The 15,975-nt window shown below is 56.6% G+C and overlaps 2 protein-coding genes across 2 annotated transcripts in view; one reads left to right on the top strand and one right to left on the bottom strand.

The window, feature by feature from the left end:
• The first annotated feature begins 6 nt into the window (after positions 1-6).
• ZYX (zyxin) lies at positions 7-8,034 on the top strand. The gene is made up of 9 exons (XM_006767975.2): positions 7-17; positions 449-648; positions 796-888; positions 987-1,523; positions 4,984-5,104; positions 5,235-5,404; positions 5,537-5,715; positions 6,766-6,886; positions 7,420-8,034. Exons 3-9 carry the CDS (start codon positions 859-861, stop codon positions 7,522-7,524), a joined length of 1,263 nt encoding a protein of 420 aa, XP_006768038.1. The 5' UTR covers positions 7-17; positions 449-648; positions 796-858; the 3' UTR covers positions 7,525-8,034.
• Positions 7,173-15,975, bottom strand: part of EPHA1 (EPH receptor A1) — a 14,984-nt gene continuing 6,181 nt past the window's right edge. The window contains exons 4-18 of the mRNA XM_015566701.1: positions 15,694-15,849; positions 15,068-15,412; positions 14,808-14,935; positions 14,441-14,591; positions 13,713-13,809; positions 13,428-13,486; positions 12,438-12,575; positions 11,423-11,608; positions 11,197-11,258; positions 10,878-11,084; positions 10,554-10,703; positions 10,085-10,278; positions 8,524-8,679; positions 7,975-8,442; positions 7,173-7,257 (exon numbers count right to left, since the gene is read on the bottom strand). Of these exons, the coding sequence (XP_015422187.1) occupies positions 8,364-8,442; positions 8,524-8,679; positions 10,085-10,278; positions 10,554-10,703; positions 10,878-11,084; positions 11,197-11,258; positions 11,423-11,608; positions 12,438-12,575; positions 13,428-13,486; positions 13,713-13,809; positions 14,441-14,591; positions 14,808-14,935; positions 15,068-15,412; positions 15,694-15,849 (2,108 nt within the window). The 3' untranslated portion in view covers positions 7,173-7,257; positions 7,975-8,363. The remainder of the gene's footprint in view (positions 7,258-7,974; positions 8,443-8,523; positions 8,680-10,084; positions 10,279-10,553; positions 10,704-10,877; positions 11,085-11,196; positions 11,259-11,422; positions 11,609-12,437; positions 12,576-13,427; positions 13,487-13,712; positions 13,810-14,440; positions 14,592-14,807; positions 14,936-15,067; positions 15,413-15,693; positions 15,850-15,975) is intronic.

Below are 15,975 nucleotides of genomic sequence, written 5' to 3'. Positions count from 1 at the left end.
GCCGCCGCCCCCGGAAGGTATGCGGCCGGGCTGGGGGCTGGTCTAGGGCGGGCGCCGCGCTGGGGGCAGTGGCTTCGGGGTTGTGGGTGTTTGGAAAGGTTGCCGCGGAGGGGGCTGGGCGCAGCCACCCTGTCCCGAGCAGATGTTCTTACCTCATCGCGGAGCTCGTGGCTGGGAGCCAGGGCTCCTGGGACCGGTCCAAGTCCCCGCCTGGGGGTGGGAGGTGGGAATGTGGGGCGCGAATCTTGCCTCCGGGTCCGTTTTCCGAAGTGTAACGGGAGCTGCACCACTCCTGCGCGGAACCCCCATGCTCCCACGTTTCCTTCCCGCGCGCCCCGGGACCCTTGAGAGTTCTTGGCTGAGGGGTTAGGGCTGTGGAAGGAGGGGAACTTCGGGAATGGGGTAGAGGGGCGCCTGCTGACTGCCCTCTTTCTCCTTCCTACCCCAGACCTTCCCTTACCACCTCCTCCCCTCCTTGGGGATGGCGAGGACACGGAGGGCACCCTGGGAGGTGCCTTCCCGCCTCCCCCTCCCCCGATCGAGGAGCCTTTCCCCCCTGCACCTCTGGAGGAGGAGATCTTCCCCTCCCCACCGCCTCCACTGGAGGAGGAGGGGGGCCCTGAAGCTCCCATCCCGCTCCCACCACAGGTACGGGGTCTGGGAGGGGCAGCTAAACCGGGACCTCCCCCCCAACCCCTCAGGAAGGAGAGGAGGGTCCTTTCTGACCCCCTCCGCACCTCCCCCCTGATGGGGGAATGAGGACTGGGATGGGTGTTCTGACCCTTGACCTTCTAGCCCAGGGAGAAGGTGAGCAGTATTGATCTGGAGATAGACTCTTTGTCCTCACTGCTGGATGACATGACCAGGAATGATCCCTTCAAAGCCCGGGTAAGGAACTGGAGAGGAGGAAAGGAGTGGGGACAGAAGTGGGGAGGGCTGCACCCTCCTCCAACCACACTTCTCTCCCTCTCCCCCGCCCCTTGCAGGTATCATCTGGATATGTACCCCCACCCGTCTCCACTCCATTCATTTCCAAGACCAGTACTAAGCCTGCAGCTGCAGGCACAGCAGCCCTGCCTCCTTGGAAGGCCCCTTCTAGTTCCCAGCCTGTGTCCCAGGCTCAGGCTCAGCCTCCGAGCCAGGCACAGTTCCATGTGCAGCCCCAACCCCAGCCCCAGGCCAAGCCTCAGGTCCAGCTCCATGTCCAGTCCCAGCCCCAGCCCCAGCCCCAGCCTGTGCCTTTGGCTAACAGTCAGCCTCGAGGTCCCCCAGCCCCACCTCCAGCGCCTAAGTTTTCTCCAGTGGCTCCCAAGTTTACTCCTGTGGCTTCCAAGTTCAGCCCTGGAGCCCCAGGTGGACCTGGGCCACAGCCCAGTCAAAAGTTAGGGCCCCCTCCAGCTCCCTCTTCCACTGGCACAGGCTCCCCTCAGCCCCCCAGCTTCACCTATGCTCAGCAGCGGGAGAAGCCCCGCGTGCAGGAGAAGCAGCACCCAGTGCCCACACCGGCTCAAAATCAAAACCAGGTGAGGCAGGGTGGACCAGGCTGAGACATGGGTGCTGGGGACCGGGGATAAGTCAGGAGCCAGAGAATGAGGGCAAAGATGAGTGGGTGGGGATGGTGGGAGAGGAGTTTCCAGCCTCTAGGGTTGGACTGGTGGGGTGGGGTGGGGCTGGGTGTGGCTTGATTGGGAGTGGGAGCAGCACAGGCTCTGAATTAGGCGGAGGGTTTGGTGGACCATCCCTTCCCCCTTCGACAGTATCTTAGAGGGGAGGATGACCTCATCACCAGTCCAACCCTGGTTCTTCCCCCTTCTTGGATTCTTGAGTTAATCTCTCTTTCTCTGAGCACTCTCACTGCCTGGGGGTGATAAGAGTGGCTGCACTGGCTGAGCCAGCATCTGCTGTGTGCCAGGCACTGTGCTCTGTGCTCAGGATGGAAGAGATCTCTCAAAGAGGTTAAGCCTGAGGGAGTCAGCTGGACCTGGGATAGAATTCCCAGCTCCCATCTCACAAAATCCTAGGCAAGTGAGGTGAACTTTGAGCCTGTTTCTGTCCTTGAAATAACATTATCCATCCCAAACAATGGTTGTGAAGATCAAGGGGGCTAACGCATAGAAAGTGCTGAGGGTCTTTGTCTAGTACATGAGTGCCCCAAATTGAAAAATTCGCATTCCCATCTTTTAGTTCAGGAGACGAGAGTGTCTGAATTGAAGGGACCCTGATGGTCATCTAGTCCAACCAGCGACAGAGTAAATGGACAGCAGGAGTGTCTGGCTCTGTGTGTGCAGGCACGGATGGGGCAGGAGGAAATGCCAAGGACTCATAAGTTGTGTAGAATTCTGTGTTACAGAAGCTCCAAACAGGGAGTCAACATGGGGTGGCCAGTTAGGAAAGGCTTCCTGGTGCTGGTGTGCTCTGAGGGATGGTCGGACTTAAGAATCCAGAGAGGAGAGTGAAGGACACTGGGGTGGGAATAGCATGAGCAAAGCTCAAGGGCACAAATATACCAGAGTGTTGTTTGGAGACTAGAAAGTAGAAGGTTCCTCTGGGAAGTTATAGAGCCACAGAGAGGTAGGTGGGAGCTCGAGGGAGCCAGTCAGATCTGGCAAGTCCTTCATAGCTTTCGAGTGTGTGAGTGGGTTGGAGGACCTGTGACAGCCGTGCTTTTGGAAGCTTTTGGGATAGTGTTTACAGCAGAAGTGTGTATTAGAGGTGGGAGATTAGTGACTTATGGGGGGATAAGAGCTGTCAAAGCAAATGCCTCTAGGACAGGGGTGGGCAAACTTTTTGACTCGAGGCCCACAATGGGTTCTTAAACTGGACCGGAGGGCCGCAACAAAAGCATGGAGTGCGGGGGTGGGGGGAATGAATGACAGTAATGCTGACAAAATAGAGAAGTCCAGAAGGGGAAATGCTTTCGACGGGAAGAGGAGGGGTCCAGCTGTCAACATATTGAGCAACAGGCTCCAGGAGGACTTTCCTTCAGCTGGAACTGTCACTCAGTTAGAAATGGAGGGCCGGGTGTTAGGAGAGGCCCGGGACTCAAGGTTGTCACAGGGCAGTGGTACTGAAGCAGCCCAGGGTGCTTGCACAGCAGGAGCTGCGGGCCTGGGAGGAACCTGGTGATGCTCCTGCTGGTCAGGTGGGAGGGGAACAATGGCAGAAAAGGAGGAGCATCATGTCAGGGTGGGATCTTGGGGGACAGATGTGATGGCTGAGAAGCCCTTCGGTAGGTTTGAGGAGGATGAGGACCAAAGGAAGGTCACAGATTTGACTGTTTGGAAGCCACCGAAGGCTGTGGGGTGGTCCGTTTGTACCCTTTGGTGGGACAATGAAAGGAGTTGTGGACTGCTAGGGCGCTGAGGAAACAGAGTTTCCAGAGTGGCCTGCTCTGGAGGGTTGGCAGAAATGGACTAGGGCAGGGCGTGTGCCTGTGTGTGTGTGTGTGTGTGTGTGTGGTTTTTCATGTTAGGGGACGGGCTCAGGTATGTGTTTGAACCAAGAGGAGGAAGCTGGTGCAGGGGGGTTAGAGGTGCCTGAGAGCAGGGGCTGCTGCTCCATGGAGTCTGGAGGAGAGGGGGTGATAGCCCCCCTGCCTTGGCGTTCTTGGAGAGCAAGGACAGAGTCACCACAGTGTTTCTGTGGAGAAGAGGAACACTGAGGGAGCTCGAGCTGGCCAGCTTCCATCTTCTCAGTCATGTAGGAGGTGAGGTAATTGGTGAGAGCGAGGGGCTCAAGGGGATGGAAAGGTTTGAAACAGCTGCTGTGGGGAAGGAAGGCCACTGGGAACCCGCAGGAGGCAAAAGCCAGACAGCCGAGCTGCGGGTGACTGGGGCCGAGGTCACCGAGGGCCCTGCTGTGTTTTGTGTTTTGTGAACTCACTCTGCAGCCTCTATGCCTACTTCTGTAGCCTGAAGGCAGAAACAGGAAGCGGGTGGTGTGGCCTGGGCTGAGATTGGGCCAGATAAGTGAGGTGGCCCAGGGTGGCTAGAGGGGCTGGGAAAGCCTTGTAGAAATAAGATGGTCATGGGGCCTTCTCTGTGTCTGCATCTCCAGGCAGGCACAGCTCTGGATGCAGAGGGGTGAAGGTGGTGGGGCCCAGGGTGAGGGGGGGAAGGTGGCTGTGGGAGGAGGTAGCTGGGAGACTGAGGCTCCAGATGTTATGGGAATGAAGGCATGGGCAGGCAGAACCTTCAGTGACCACAGTCCTACGTGGACTTCTCCAGTAACAGAAGACCAACCAGCGTTCCTATCGAAGCGTCTCATGGTAATGCTGGTGGAGTCAGACAGTGCCTGTGGCGCTTCCTCCTGGTACTTGTCGGGGTCCCTGCAGTGCCCCCTAACCTCATCCCACCCCCCTCCCTAAGCTCTCTCAGGATCTCCTAAATAGTGGGATCCCCAGTTGTGGGCTGGCCCTTCTCTGAGGCCTCCAGGGGAGGAAGTGAGGTCAGGAGGGACCCTGGACCTCTGTGTGGAGGGCTGGGGGCTGGGCGACTGCAGGTAGCTCTGGGGATTTAACCTGTGATTCCTGCCTGTGTTGTATCCTCACGCTGACAGGGCTGCTCAGCAGCAGGCGGGACGGGTAGGTGTGTGCGTACCTGGGTGCGCAGCCCATCGCGCCGACCTCTCCTGTGGGGGGCCATGTCCGAGCATGCTCTGTGGAGTTGATGCGTGGCCTGGTGTGTTTGGTGCTTCAGTGACCTGAGCTGCTGTGTGCGTGGTCTTCGTCTGCTCAGTCATTCTGGCCTGTCTGTGGCTGCCCAGGGGTGTTTGGGCAAAGGGGGTGGAAGGTCATCCCCTCCCTCTTATTCAAGTGGTGCTGGGGTCTGGGAGGGGTCTGAGGAGCTTTCAGGGTCAAATCTGAGCATCTGGGAAATGGGAGGGGAGTTAGTCCTTCCTGGAAGGAAGTGGGTAAGCTGGTTGGGGAATGTGCTTGGAGGAGGTGACCCTTTAGAGGGTTTAAAGAGAGTGTTGGGGTTTCAGGTGCGCTCCTCTGGGGCCCCAGGACCTCTGACTCTGAAGGAGGTGGAGGAGCTGGAGCAGCTGACCCAGCAGCTCATGCAGGACATGGAGCATCCTCAGAGGCAGAACGTGGCCGTCAGTGGTGAGCCCACCGCCCTCTTGCTGGGATGTCTGTCCCCCACTTCATTACTGTGCTGGCCACTCCTGTGGCTCCACTCCCTGTTCGAGGGATCAGATGACTCCTATTTATTTATCTTCTTTGGCCTACCCAGAATCCTGTGGTCGGTGTCACCAGCCCCTGGCACGTGCACAGCCCGCAGTTCGAGCTCTGGGACAGCTGTTCCACATCACCTGCTTTACCTGCCACCAGTGTGAGCAGCAGCTGCAAGGACAGCAGTTCTACAGTGTGGAGGGAGCACCGTATTGTGAGGGCTGCTACACTGTGAGTCAGGTTTGGGGCTGAGGGCCACTCTGGGGCTCAGCGAGGGGTTGGGGTGTGGACATGTGGAGACCTGCCTTGGCAGCTGGCTGTTGGGTACAGTTCCCTGCCAATCTCCTGCTGCTCCCTCCTCAGGACACCCTGGAGAAGTGCAACACCTGTGGGCAGCCCATCACTGACCGCATGCTGAGGGCCACGGGCAAAGCCTACCACCCTCAGTGTTTCACCTGTGTGGTCTGCGCCTGCCCCCTGGAGGGCACCTCCTTCATTGTGGACCAGGCCAACCGGCCCCACTGCGTCCCTGACTACCACAAGTGAGGACCCACCACTACCTCTGGGCGCTTTGGGGCTAACCATGGTTTGTCTGGGAGCCAGGCTGTCTCTGATCCCAAGACAGCTCCAAACCCCTGGTCTGGCTTTCTGGCAACCATGTTCTATCTGTAGATGGCAGGGATGAATTCATGTGGACTAAGCCAGCGGTTCTCAACCTGTGGGTCACAACCCCTTTGGCAGTCGAACGACCCTTTCACAGGGGTCGCCTAAGACCATCCTGCATATCAGATATTTACGATTCATAACAGTAGCAACATTACAGTTATGAAGTAGCAACGAAAATAATTTTATGGTTGGGTCACAACATGAGGAACTGTATTTAAAGGGCCAGAAGGTTGAGAACCACTGGAGTCACTAAGCTATCCAGGAGCCTTAGACCAAGTCTTGCTCCTGGCCAGTCCCCTGGCCCTTGGCTCACTGAAGTTTCTTCTGGGTTCGGCGACATTTGCTGGAGTGACTTCATTTCACACAGGCCAGGTTGTAGATGTTCCTTTGGAGGTCAGTTGTTAGGAACTCTGGTTCCCTAGAAAGTATTTACAAGGTGGCTACTTTCTTAGGCCAGCAGCAAAGTCCTGTAAGGTAGCTAGAGGGCGGTACAGGGACCCGACAGAATCTGCTCCCACCTCTGTTTGAGGTGTGCGTTTTTTAGGATTGCACCTTGGGTGGCCAGGGCTTCGTGTCCCTCTGTACCTCCCAGCAGTCGGGCAGAGACACCTGTGTGGTGAGGGGTGGACTAGGGTCAGGGGTCCAGGGATGGGATCAGCAGGGCTCCGCTGGGTTCATGTTCTGCAGGATGAATGTGACAGGGTGAGGACCTAGTGGCAGTGGGTTTGGGGCGGATGGGGTTTTGGGAGAGGCAGGTGGCTGGTCTTAGGCCTTTCTGTTGGGCTTCCTCTACCTTGAGATGTGGGAAAGATGGGCAGAGAAGTCTTCATGTTGCCATGCCACCGCCATCTGCTCTCCCTGTGCTTTGGTGAGAGCGCAGGTGCCTCTTCCCACATCCTGACTTGTACCGCCTTGCTGCCCTCCAGGCAATATGCGCCCAGGTGCTCTGTCTGTGCAGAGCCCATCATGCCTGAGCCTGGCCGGGAGGAGACTGTGCGAGTGGTCGCTCTGGACAAGAACTTCCACATGAAGTGCTACAAGTGTGAGGTCAGTGTCCCTGGGGCCTGAGGGCTGGGAGGTGTGGAGACATTATTCATTGGCCAGGTGGTGAGCAGTGCCAGCCTGTAGGTTTAAGGGTGGTCAGTGGCAGTGCCCAGGCCCACCCAGCCCAGATGCTTTGGTCACTGCAGGAAGGGGGTTGTGGGGTTCCTGTGGGGTCACTTAGTTGCAGATAAACCAAGATAGGAGACTGCGCAGTGGTAGGGAAGGGTGCTATGCTTTGTGGTGACCAGGCTGGGGGCTCACTGAGACTCAGAAGAAAGGAGAGTCAGAATGGAGTTGAGACATGTGGGAATGGCCCCATATCCTTTATTGGGATGGGTGCAGCTTTATCCACTGCCCATCCTCGTCCTGGATGCCTAGGGGACAAAAGTGAAAGTGGGGGATGAGTGGGGGTGGGGAGGCACAATGAGGATATCAGTTCAGAGCTATGAAGCACTTGGCCTTGCTAATGTACAAGTGGGGGTGTGTGGGGTGCACAGGGGCCCTTCCCATCAGGGAGTTCTTCCACTTTCTCCTAGGACTGTGGGAAGGCTCTATCCATTGAGGCGGACGACAATGGCTGCTTCCCCCTGGATGGCCATGTGCTCTGCCGGAAGTGCCACACTGCCAGAACCCAGACCTGAGTGAGGACTGGCCCCTTCTTCACTGGGAGTTAATTCCCCATCAGTGGACCACCCACACTGAGACCACCCTGCTCCTCCACTGGTCCCGCCCCTGGGTTATTTTTTGTCTAGCCCCTCCCTCCATTCCAAACCCCACCCAGTATCCCAAGGTCCCTGACCCAGGGCCCCAACAGAACCCAGGATGCAGAGTCCCGGTTCTGGGTTTCTAGTCCCCTCTCCCATCCTGCAGGGACCTCTCACCACCCTTCAGATACCCCACCTGTGGGTCGCCAGGTTGAGCGCTGCTGCTTTCACTGCTGCACAAATGCCTCAGCTGCCACCCCAACCCCCACCCCCACCCCCACCCCACAGCAGCCTCTACTCTGCTTGCTGAGGGCCAAGTTCCCTGAGCCCCGGGGAGGCTGGGCTGGGCTGGGCTGGGCTGACTAGCCTGGACCTGGACGTTCCTACCTGCTACCGTGCTGCCAGGTTGTGGCTACAGCTACAAATAAAAAACTTTGTTTTCCAGAATTCTTAGCAGTTGACTCTTGTGCTACAGATGGAGGAGACTGAGGGATAAAAAAAACCAGGGGTCCAGGTGAAAATTCAGCTCCTGTTTACTTATAAAAATATATATGTGTGTACCTATATATATATTAAACCCCTCCTCCCAGCACGATGACTTTACTAATACCCCAACCTCCCTTTTGAAAACAAAGAGGCTCCCAGGCTCCAAAGGCAAGTTCCTCAGGGAAGCGTGGGCCGGAGCAGCACCAAGGCCTGGTAGGCTGAGGGAAAGGACTTGAGTGACCCTGGCCCCATCCTTGCTTCCTGAGGACAGGATGCGGGGAGGGGAGGACTCAGTCCTTGAATCCCTGAATACTGCAAAGAATGCGCTTCTGGTGTCCTGGCAGCGTGATCCCCATCTGCACCAGGTCCCTGTGGTCAAGGAAAGGGGTTTGTGAGTATGCGGGCTCAAACCCCAGCAACCCTCCCCTGCTGGGCCCCCAGGGTCCTCACTCGGCCGTCAGGTCCAGTACACACTCCATGGTGTCCAGCCCAGCTGAGCGGAAGTTCAGAATGTAGCGTTTCATGCGAATGGACTCCAGCCACTCGGGGACGCTTCGATAGGGGATCCCGTCTGAGCCGCTGAAGCTGGGCAGGCGAAGGGTTACCCTGTGGGATGGGATGGGGACTACCTTAGTCATGTGAGGGGAGGGAGGGCTGTCTTCTGCTTTCCTGAAACCTGCGCCTAGCCTGTGAGCATCTGGGGCCAGCATTCAAATTGGTGTCTGGGCACAGAGATTATCTAGACTTTGCGGATTAGCCAGGCCATTGTCTGTGAACCCGTTTCCTGGCCTGTTTCCTGGTGCACTCACAGCAGAGGGCAGGCTGACAGTAATGGGGGAGGTGGCAGCCCCGAAAAGTTCCAACACAAGGTTACCATCAGCCCATCTCCACTGGAGTGGCCAGTTCTGGGAATGTATCAACTCTCCCAACTAAGAAGGAGCAGAGGCCTGGACCCGGGTGTGGTCCTGCCTCCAGGGTGGTCCCCTGAGTTCTGGGAGCAGCCCTGATTGCCACCTCCAACCTTGGCTGTTACTCTTGCACTCTGACACCCACAATACAATGAGTGTTCCTGTACGAAAGCCAGCCAGAGCCAAAAACCATTAGCAAAGTAAATCTACTGGGGGAAACATATCCAACATTCCAGAAAGATTAGCACATGCGGTCTCCAGTGTATGAGGGAGTTGTGCTCCAAAAGATAGTTGCAAAAGTTGGAACTTGGAGCACATTTTCCCCCAGAAACAAGGTTATATATGGTGGTTTGATACACAGGCCAGTACGCCAGGGCTGGTTTACCCGATAAAGCATGTGAAGTCCGGCCTTGCCCGTCTCCCCCACCTTCCCTGGCCCCACCAGTTCCTTCTCTACATCCTGCCAGTGTTTTTAGTAAAATGCAATTCTGACCATGTTCCTCTCATTGGCAGTTTTTTAAAAACTGGTCAGTAGTTCTCTGTGCTCAGGATAAAGTCCAAACTTCTTAGCGGAGCTTGTACTGACCTTCCTTGTATTGACCCTCCTACCTCTCCAGCTTCATCTCTGACCACTATTCCTGAACTGGGTGCTGTTGTCACCCTACATTATTTGCCATTAGCCCACCCACAGCTCCCCAAACCCATGCTTGGCACATGATCTGGGACTCTTTCCAGACCCCAAAAGGCTGCCCTTCGCAGTCAGGAAACTCAGTCTACTGTCCATCACTTAACATCACTTCTGCCTTCCCCACCCCAGTCTAAGTGACCAAGCTCCCTGGAGCAGGTGTCAGGTGTAAGCCCTGCTTATATTTGCTTCCCATCTCACTGTTTGCTTCCTGTCTTCTATCAAACTACAGCCGTCAAGGGTGGGACCAAATCTTCATCAAGGTGGCCAATCCCCCGGGTTGCACACTGCTGTTATGCCTCCTATGCTGGACTCTGTCTGGAGGTTTGCAGGCCCAGCACTTGGTGGATGTGGCTGAATGCCCATTTTCATTCTAGATCTGCCCTCTAAATCCCTTTGTCCTCCCCAGCGTGGTTACTTGGGATCAAAGTTGGCCATGGTCCGCAGGGTGTGGGGGGTGTTCAGCAATCGCTCCAACTGTGTCTTTAGCTGGTGGAAGTGGGGCCGATGGTCACAGTTGTAGGCCCAGCAGTTCTTCATTAGTTCATAGAGAGCAGCAGGGCAATCCACAGGAGGGGGCAGCCGGTACCCATCCTTAATGCTCTTCATTACCTATGGCAAGGGAGAGGCGAGGGAGGCCCAAGGTAGGAAGCTAACCTGACAGCCCTTAAGAAATCTCTCTTCATGCAAGATCATTGCAAAGGAGCCTCTAACCTCCCTCATCCTCACCACTGAGCACTAGTAAGAACAGGGTGTGAGGCAAAGGGGACCAGAGGGGACAGAAGTGCAGAAAAACTGTGAGTGGGGAAGAAGAAATAAGGATATGTGCAGGAAGATCCATAGGAGGATCTGGAGAGAAGACCACTGTGAGGAGTACCCGGGCTCACCTCCTGATTGCTCATCTCCCCATAGGGCTTGTCCCCAAAGCTCAGCACCTCCCACATCACAATCCCAAAGCTCCACACGTCACTGGCCGTGGAGAAGATCCGATCGGCAATGGCTTCAGGTGCTGTCCAACGGATGGGGATCTTTCCTCCCTAATAGGGCATGTAGGACAGAAAAATGGTATGTTTCAGGGCGTGAAGGATGGCCACCATGAAGTCATTGTGTCCACAGGAGCATGTGTCCTGTATTTGTTGTAGAGGAGTGCCTGTATGCATGGCATAAAATAGTGTGTGCAACTGTGTATACGGTGAACAAAGGGCTCTCACCTGAGTTTCATAGGTACCATCCTTGTTGTCCAGGAGACGGGTAAGGCCAAAGTCAGACACCTTGCAGCACAGGTTCTGACTCACTAAGATGTTCCTGGCTGCCAGGTCCCGGTGGACATAATTGTGGTCACTGAGGTAGGTCATACCAGATGCAATGCCCAGCAGCATGGCCACCAACTGTGCAGGGACCAGCTGGTCCTCCCGCTCCTGCAGCAGCGTGAAGGGGAGGGTTAGGGAATGGGCAGGGTTGCCTCTTCCCAGACCAGGAGTCAATACCCAGGTGCACCCCCCTTCCCAGCTGGTCCTCTGCCCTCCTCACCCTCAGGAAGGCATCCAGGGCTCCGTTCTCCATAAACTCCGTGATGATCATGATGGGTTTTCCTGAGACACAAAGCAGGTCACCATGGAAGCCTTCATCCCCACCTCCACCCAAAACTACCAGAACCAGATTTTCTACCCTTGGCAAAACAGCTTCCCTCTACTTCCTGTGATCTCACCCCCCTCCACCTCCCCCAACCTCCACTCCTGGAGACCAATCCTCATACTCTTTGTCACAACGCCTTCGAGGTGCAGAATGTGCGGGTGGTTAAACTGGCCCATGATTGTTGCCTCTCGAAGGAAGTTCCACCACTGGCCGTCTGGAGACGTGTTCTTCAAGGTCTTAATGGCCACAGTCTTGCAGTCCTGGCTGGGGATTCTCAGGGTCCCTTGATACACTTCCCCAAACTCTCCTGGGTGGAAAAAGAAACAGGATCGTGGCCCAGTGCACTATCAGGGGGATGGATGACATCCTCTAGTCCCCCAGCTCTCTTCTTCTCTGGATCAGAAACCTGGTATGCCCTTTCTGGGACAAGGGCTAGGCTATACTTCCTGGGGAAGGAGACAGGAGTCCGGGAGAGTACATTTCTATAACCTGTTCAGCTAACTCACTGCCTCCTGGGTTAGCATGGTTCTTGAGAACAGTAGGTGCTCTGTAAATGCTGGGTCAGTGGGCGCTGTGCTGTGGTACTGGGGTGTGTTCATCAAGGGCAGAGCACAAGTGACCAGAGAGGCTGCCCATTGCCACTCTCTTCCACGAGTTCCTCTGGACAAGCTTGGCTGGCGTGGCCACACAATCAGCAAGGACACTGCCAAGCTTTGTTCTCTGCTCAGTTCCATTTCCCCTGGTGACTCAAGGGATCAGGGCAGCCCAAGGACACTGGGCCTTGTTGGGGTAGAATGTGGGGTGAGGGAGGCTCTGAGCCTCTCCCACGTTTGGGAACCATCTGAGAAGAGTCTGATCCTGGACACAGTGACTCGCCTATCGACAAGGATGATGTGTCTAATGATCTTTATCAAAAGCTCCATAATCACAGAGGCAGGCTGTGTATGAGGTGGGGCTATTCCAGGACACTCAATAAGGGGGCTGTACGTGACCACAGCAGTTCAAGAAGGCAGGGTCGGGCAGAGAGGATCTCATCTGGGAGCTCTGGGGCCAGAGGAGAGGCCAGCGGGGCTCTGCAGGGAAGGCCAGAAGGAAGTGGCTCTGTGCTGCCACCCAGAGGAAACAGCAGAGCTCACCTCCCCCTATGACAGTGTCCACGATCAGCCAGGCTGGATCCAGCTCCTGGGTGAAGTCCAGGGCCCCCCGGGCAGGGTCCTCATACGTCATGGGTTCCGCCAGGAGGTCCACGTAAGGCTTCAGCCTCTGCTTGTCCCCTGCGGGGAGAACAGGGAAGGCTGGGCCACAGGAGCACCAACTGCAGGGCTCAGGAGTAATAGGGGGAGGGGCTGGCAGCAGACCTCGGACTTCTCATTCTTCTTGTTCCCTGAGGAGTCCTGTTTTGGCTGAAGTGGAGAAAGTCTCTAGCCTCAGCAAGGAAGCCTCCACAGCCAGCTTTCCTTCCTCCTGTCTATGCGCAAAGCTCCTGTGTCCTCGCCCTCTGAGGCCCAGAGCAGCAGGCCAGAACCCAGACCCAAGAGTGTTCACGACCTCAAGTGCCCCAGCCTTTCCCTGGCTCGTTGACCCAGGCTTCACATGCCTTCCTCCTCGCCCCGGCTTGGTCCCTGCTTGCCATGCTCCTGCAATCACTCACGCCTCGTTCACATTTCCAGGCAGACCTCACTCCCGCCCCATACTTGGATGGACTGCTGACCCCCCTATTTGGGGACACCTAATGAGGTGACCAGCAGGAAGCCCATATGCCTTGGAGGACTTCAGGGAGCCTGTCAATCAATCCCATTTCTGCCCAGCCTCAGCCCAGACCAGGGTGGGGGAGGCTGCCTAGAGCCGGGTATTGGTAGAGTGGCACCAACAGCTAGCAGGTAATTGCACAGAGCCTCTGGGGCACCATCAGTACAAAGTTAATTAACCAAAGTTAATTAGGTAGCAAAACACAAGAAGCCTAAAGACAATAGAGCTCACTTGTGCCCCCAGAATTGGGTTCCTCGGTTCTATCCCAGGGGCACCTCCCAACGTATATGCAAGTGCGCCAGTGCGCGACACACACACACATACACACACACACACACACACACACACACACGTGCGCGCAGCTGCTCCTAGCTCACCTCTGTTCACACTGGTGACACAATCAAGCTGCCTCTGCTGCTGTCGTTGTCGACGTTTCCTGTGGGTGGGGTGGGGGTGTGGACAGTTTATTCAGGGTCGTGGTCCTGCATCAGGGGCCCAATGGCCTTGGCTGAGTTTTCCCCAGGGTGCAGGGTGCAGGGTGAAGGTGGGGGCACAGTGGAGCTTTGGTATTAGGGGGTGGGAGGGTCGTTGGGGCTGCATTCAAGGCCTTCTGACCAGACAAGGGACCCAGGATGGTGGCTGGGGAGGGGCAGGAGTAGCACCTGGAACGGAAGACAAAGATCCCGAGCAGCAGCCCCACGCCCAGCAGCATCCCGAAGATGATGGCCACGATCTCGCCTCCAGTCAGGCCCCTGGGAACTGTGGCACACAGGTGAGGAAGTCTGGGGGTCAGAGTCCGCAGGGATGAAGGAGATCAGAGGGGCAAGCCCGGGGAGACAGGTGTGTGAGAGAGAGCGTGCCGCGTGGAAAGGGCTGCCTTCAGGGGTCTGGCTTGGGCTGCCTGCGGCTGGGCACTCACTGAGCCTTTAGGACAGCAGTTCTCAACCTGTGGGTCGCAATCCCTTTGGGGGTTAAACGACCCTTTCACAGGGGTCGCCTAAGACCATCGGAAAACACATACATAATTACATATTGTTTTTGTGATTAATCACTATGCTTTAATTATGTTCAATTTGTAACAATGAAATTGGGGGTCACCACAACATGAGGAACTGTATTAAAGGGTCACGGCATTAGGAAGGTTGAGAACCACTGGTTTAGGAGATCTGAGGGTGCTGTGTCAGAAGTATCCAGAGTGGGAAGGTGTGTGTGCAATCACCATGGGAGGGGGCTGGTGTGAGTCTCCCCTAAAGCAGCTTCTGCGTGAGTGTGGAATTTGTGTGCACGCGCGTGTGCGTAGAGAGAGGAAGGGTCACTGATTGGAACAGGGTCCCAGAAGCCTCCCTGGGACGACAGGTGTTTGGAGCAGAACAAAGGATGAGGCACCCACCTGGTGGGCTGGTCCGAAACTCATGGTCAGGAGAGAAAGGGCCAGGGCCCAGCGGGGTCAACATTCGGACCCTGATGATGTACGTGGTGTCTGGCTGCAGTTCAGTCAGCAGGACCCTGGGTTCTAGTACCATCTGGTACCATTCTTCACCCTGTGGGTGAGGGACTCATGTTGACTGGGCCAGGCGGAGCCAGACATGGTGGAAGTGAGGGGCGGTCTTGGGAGAAAATAGGGAGGGGGAGGGTTGGCAAATAGTCATGGCAGGGCTCTGTGTGGGCTTTTGTCCCAAGAGAGCCATCCTGCACCCCAGGCTAGAGTGTTGGGGTGTGCAGGGCATGGACATGGAGACTCTCAGCTGTGTCCTCACCTGGTTCAGCACGTGTAGTTCATAGGTCAGGTTCCCGCCAGGGCTTCGGGGTCGGGACCCCGCCCAGGTCAGCTCCAGCTGCCTGGGCTCCTTCCTCACCAGCCTCAGGGACAGGCCTGGTGCTGACTCTGTAAGTCCAGAGGGTGCCAGCGCATTTGGAAGAAAAGAGGATATAACTCGAGGAGCTGTTCAATGGCTTCCTGCCCCTCCATGTGCTCTTGCAGTTTCCTCTGGGGCCAACCCCTCCCCAGGCCCCTCACCTGTGTGCCCCATGTGGACGCTGAGCCAGGCGCTGGCGGGCTTGGAGCTGCCCAACCCTGACACTCCATTGTGGGCTTCAACGTGAAAGGTGTAGTTGGCGTAGGGTTCAAGGCCCTCGACGCGCACAGCAGGCATGGTGAGCTCGCTGGCCCCGGGGGAGAAGCGTACATTTCCCGCACAGGGCTGGCAGGGGGCTTCACCTTGCACTGCTCCCCGACACTGAGAGCACCCCACGCTGTATCTCACATCCTGGCGCCCCCCCATATCTGCTGGGGGTGCCCAATGCAGGGAGAGCTGAGTCTCCGAAACAGAGAAGCTCAGGTTTTGAGGGACTGAGGGGGGCCCTGTGGGAGAAGAGGGGCCATCAGTAGGAGCCCAGGCTGCTGGCTCCCCACCACCCCAATTCTTGAAGTCCTCCGAAGGCCACCACGAAATTTTACTACTGCTGAGGAAATTTTACTCTGGCTCTGCTTTCTCCCAGAAGGAGCAGGGGCAGGGGGAGAGTCTTGAAGTGACTGGTTCAGTGCCCAGTACCTGATCAGCTCTGGGCAATTCCAGTCTAACCCGGACTGAGCAAGGTTCCCCCACCTCCTCACAGATGGCCAGGCCCTGCACCAGGACTCACGTGTGCACGCCACTTGCGGGCCCTCCCCGGGGGCTCGATAATGGCCGCTCTCACAGGTACAGAAGGTGGCCCCCTCAGACTCGGCCATGCTGTGTTGGGGGCACTTGAGACAATGGGGTGAGTCCACATCTGCCCGGTAGGAGCCACTTGGGCAGGCTGGAGAGAGAATGCACAGAGCTGCGGTTGTCCGATGTTTTTACAGGTAGAATCGCACCCTTCCCCCATCCCTGTAGTGGAAACACCCTTGCATGTGTCTCTCTGGGGTCCTCAGACACTCACTCA

Source organism: Myotis davidii, unplaced genomic scaffold (genome assembly GCF_000327345.1).
Source record: "Myotis davidii unplaced genomic scaffold, ASM32734v1 scaffold22, whole genome shotgun sequence".
Lineage (NCBI taxonomy): Eukaryota > Metazoa > Chordata > Mammalia > Chiroptera > Vespertilionidae > Myotis > Myotis davidii.
The sequence above is the reverse complement of the archived record's forward strand: the minus strand, read 5'-3'. Positions and strand labels throughout refer to the sequence as shown.

What these genes read in the sequence shown, in the direction of transcription:
- ZYX (XM_006767975.2), top strand. Translation starts at nt 859, where the DNA reads ATGACCAGGAATGATCCCTTCAAAGCCCGG. An exon ending in CGGCTCAAAATCAAAACCAG is followed by an intron (nt 1,524 to 4,983) that starts GTGAGGCAGGGT and finishes TTGGGGTTTCAG; the next exon opens with GTGCGCTCCTCTGGGGCCCC. An exon ending in TGAAGTGCTACAAGTGTGAG is followed by an intron (nt 6,887 to 7,419) that starts GTCAGTGTCCCT and finishes ACTTTCTCCTAG; the next exon opens with GACTGTGGGAAGGCTCTATC.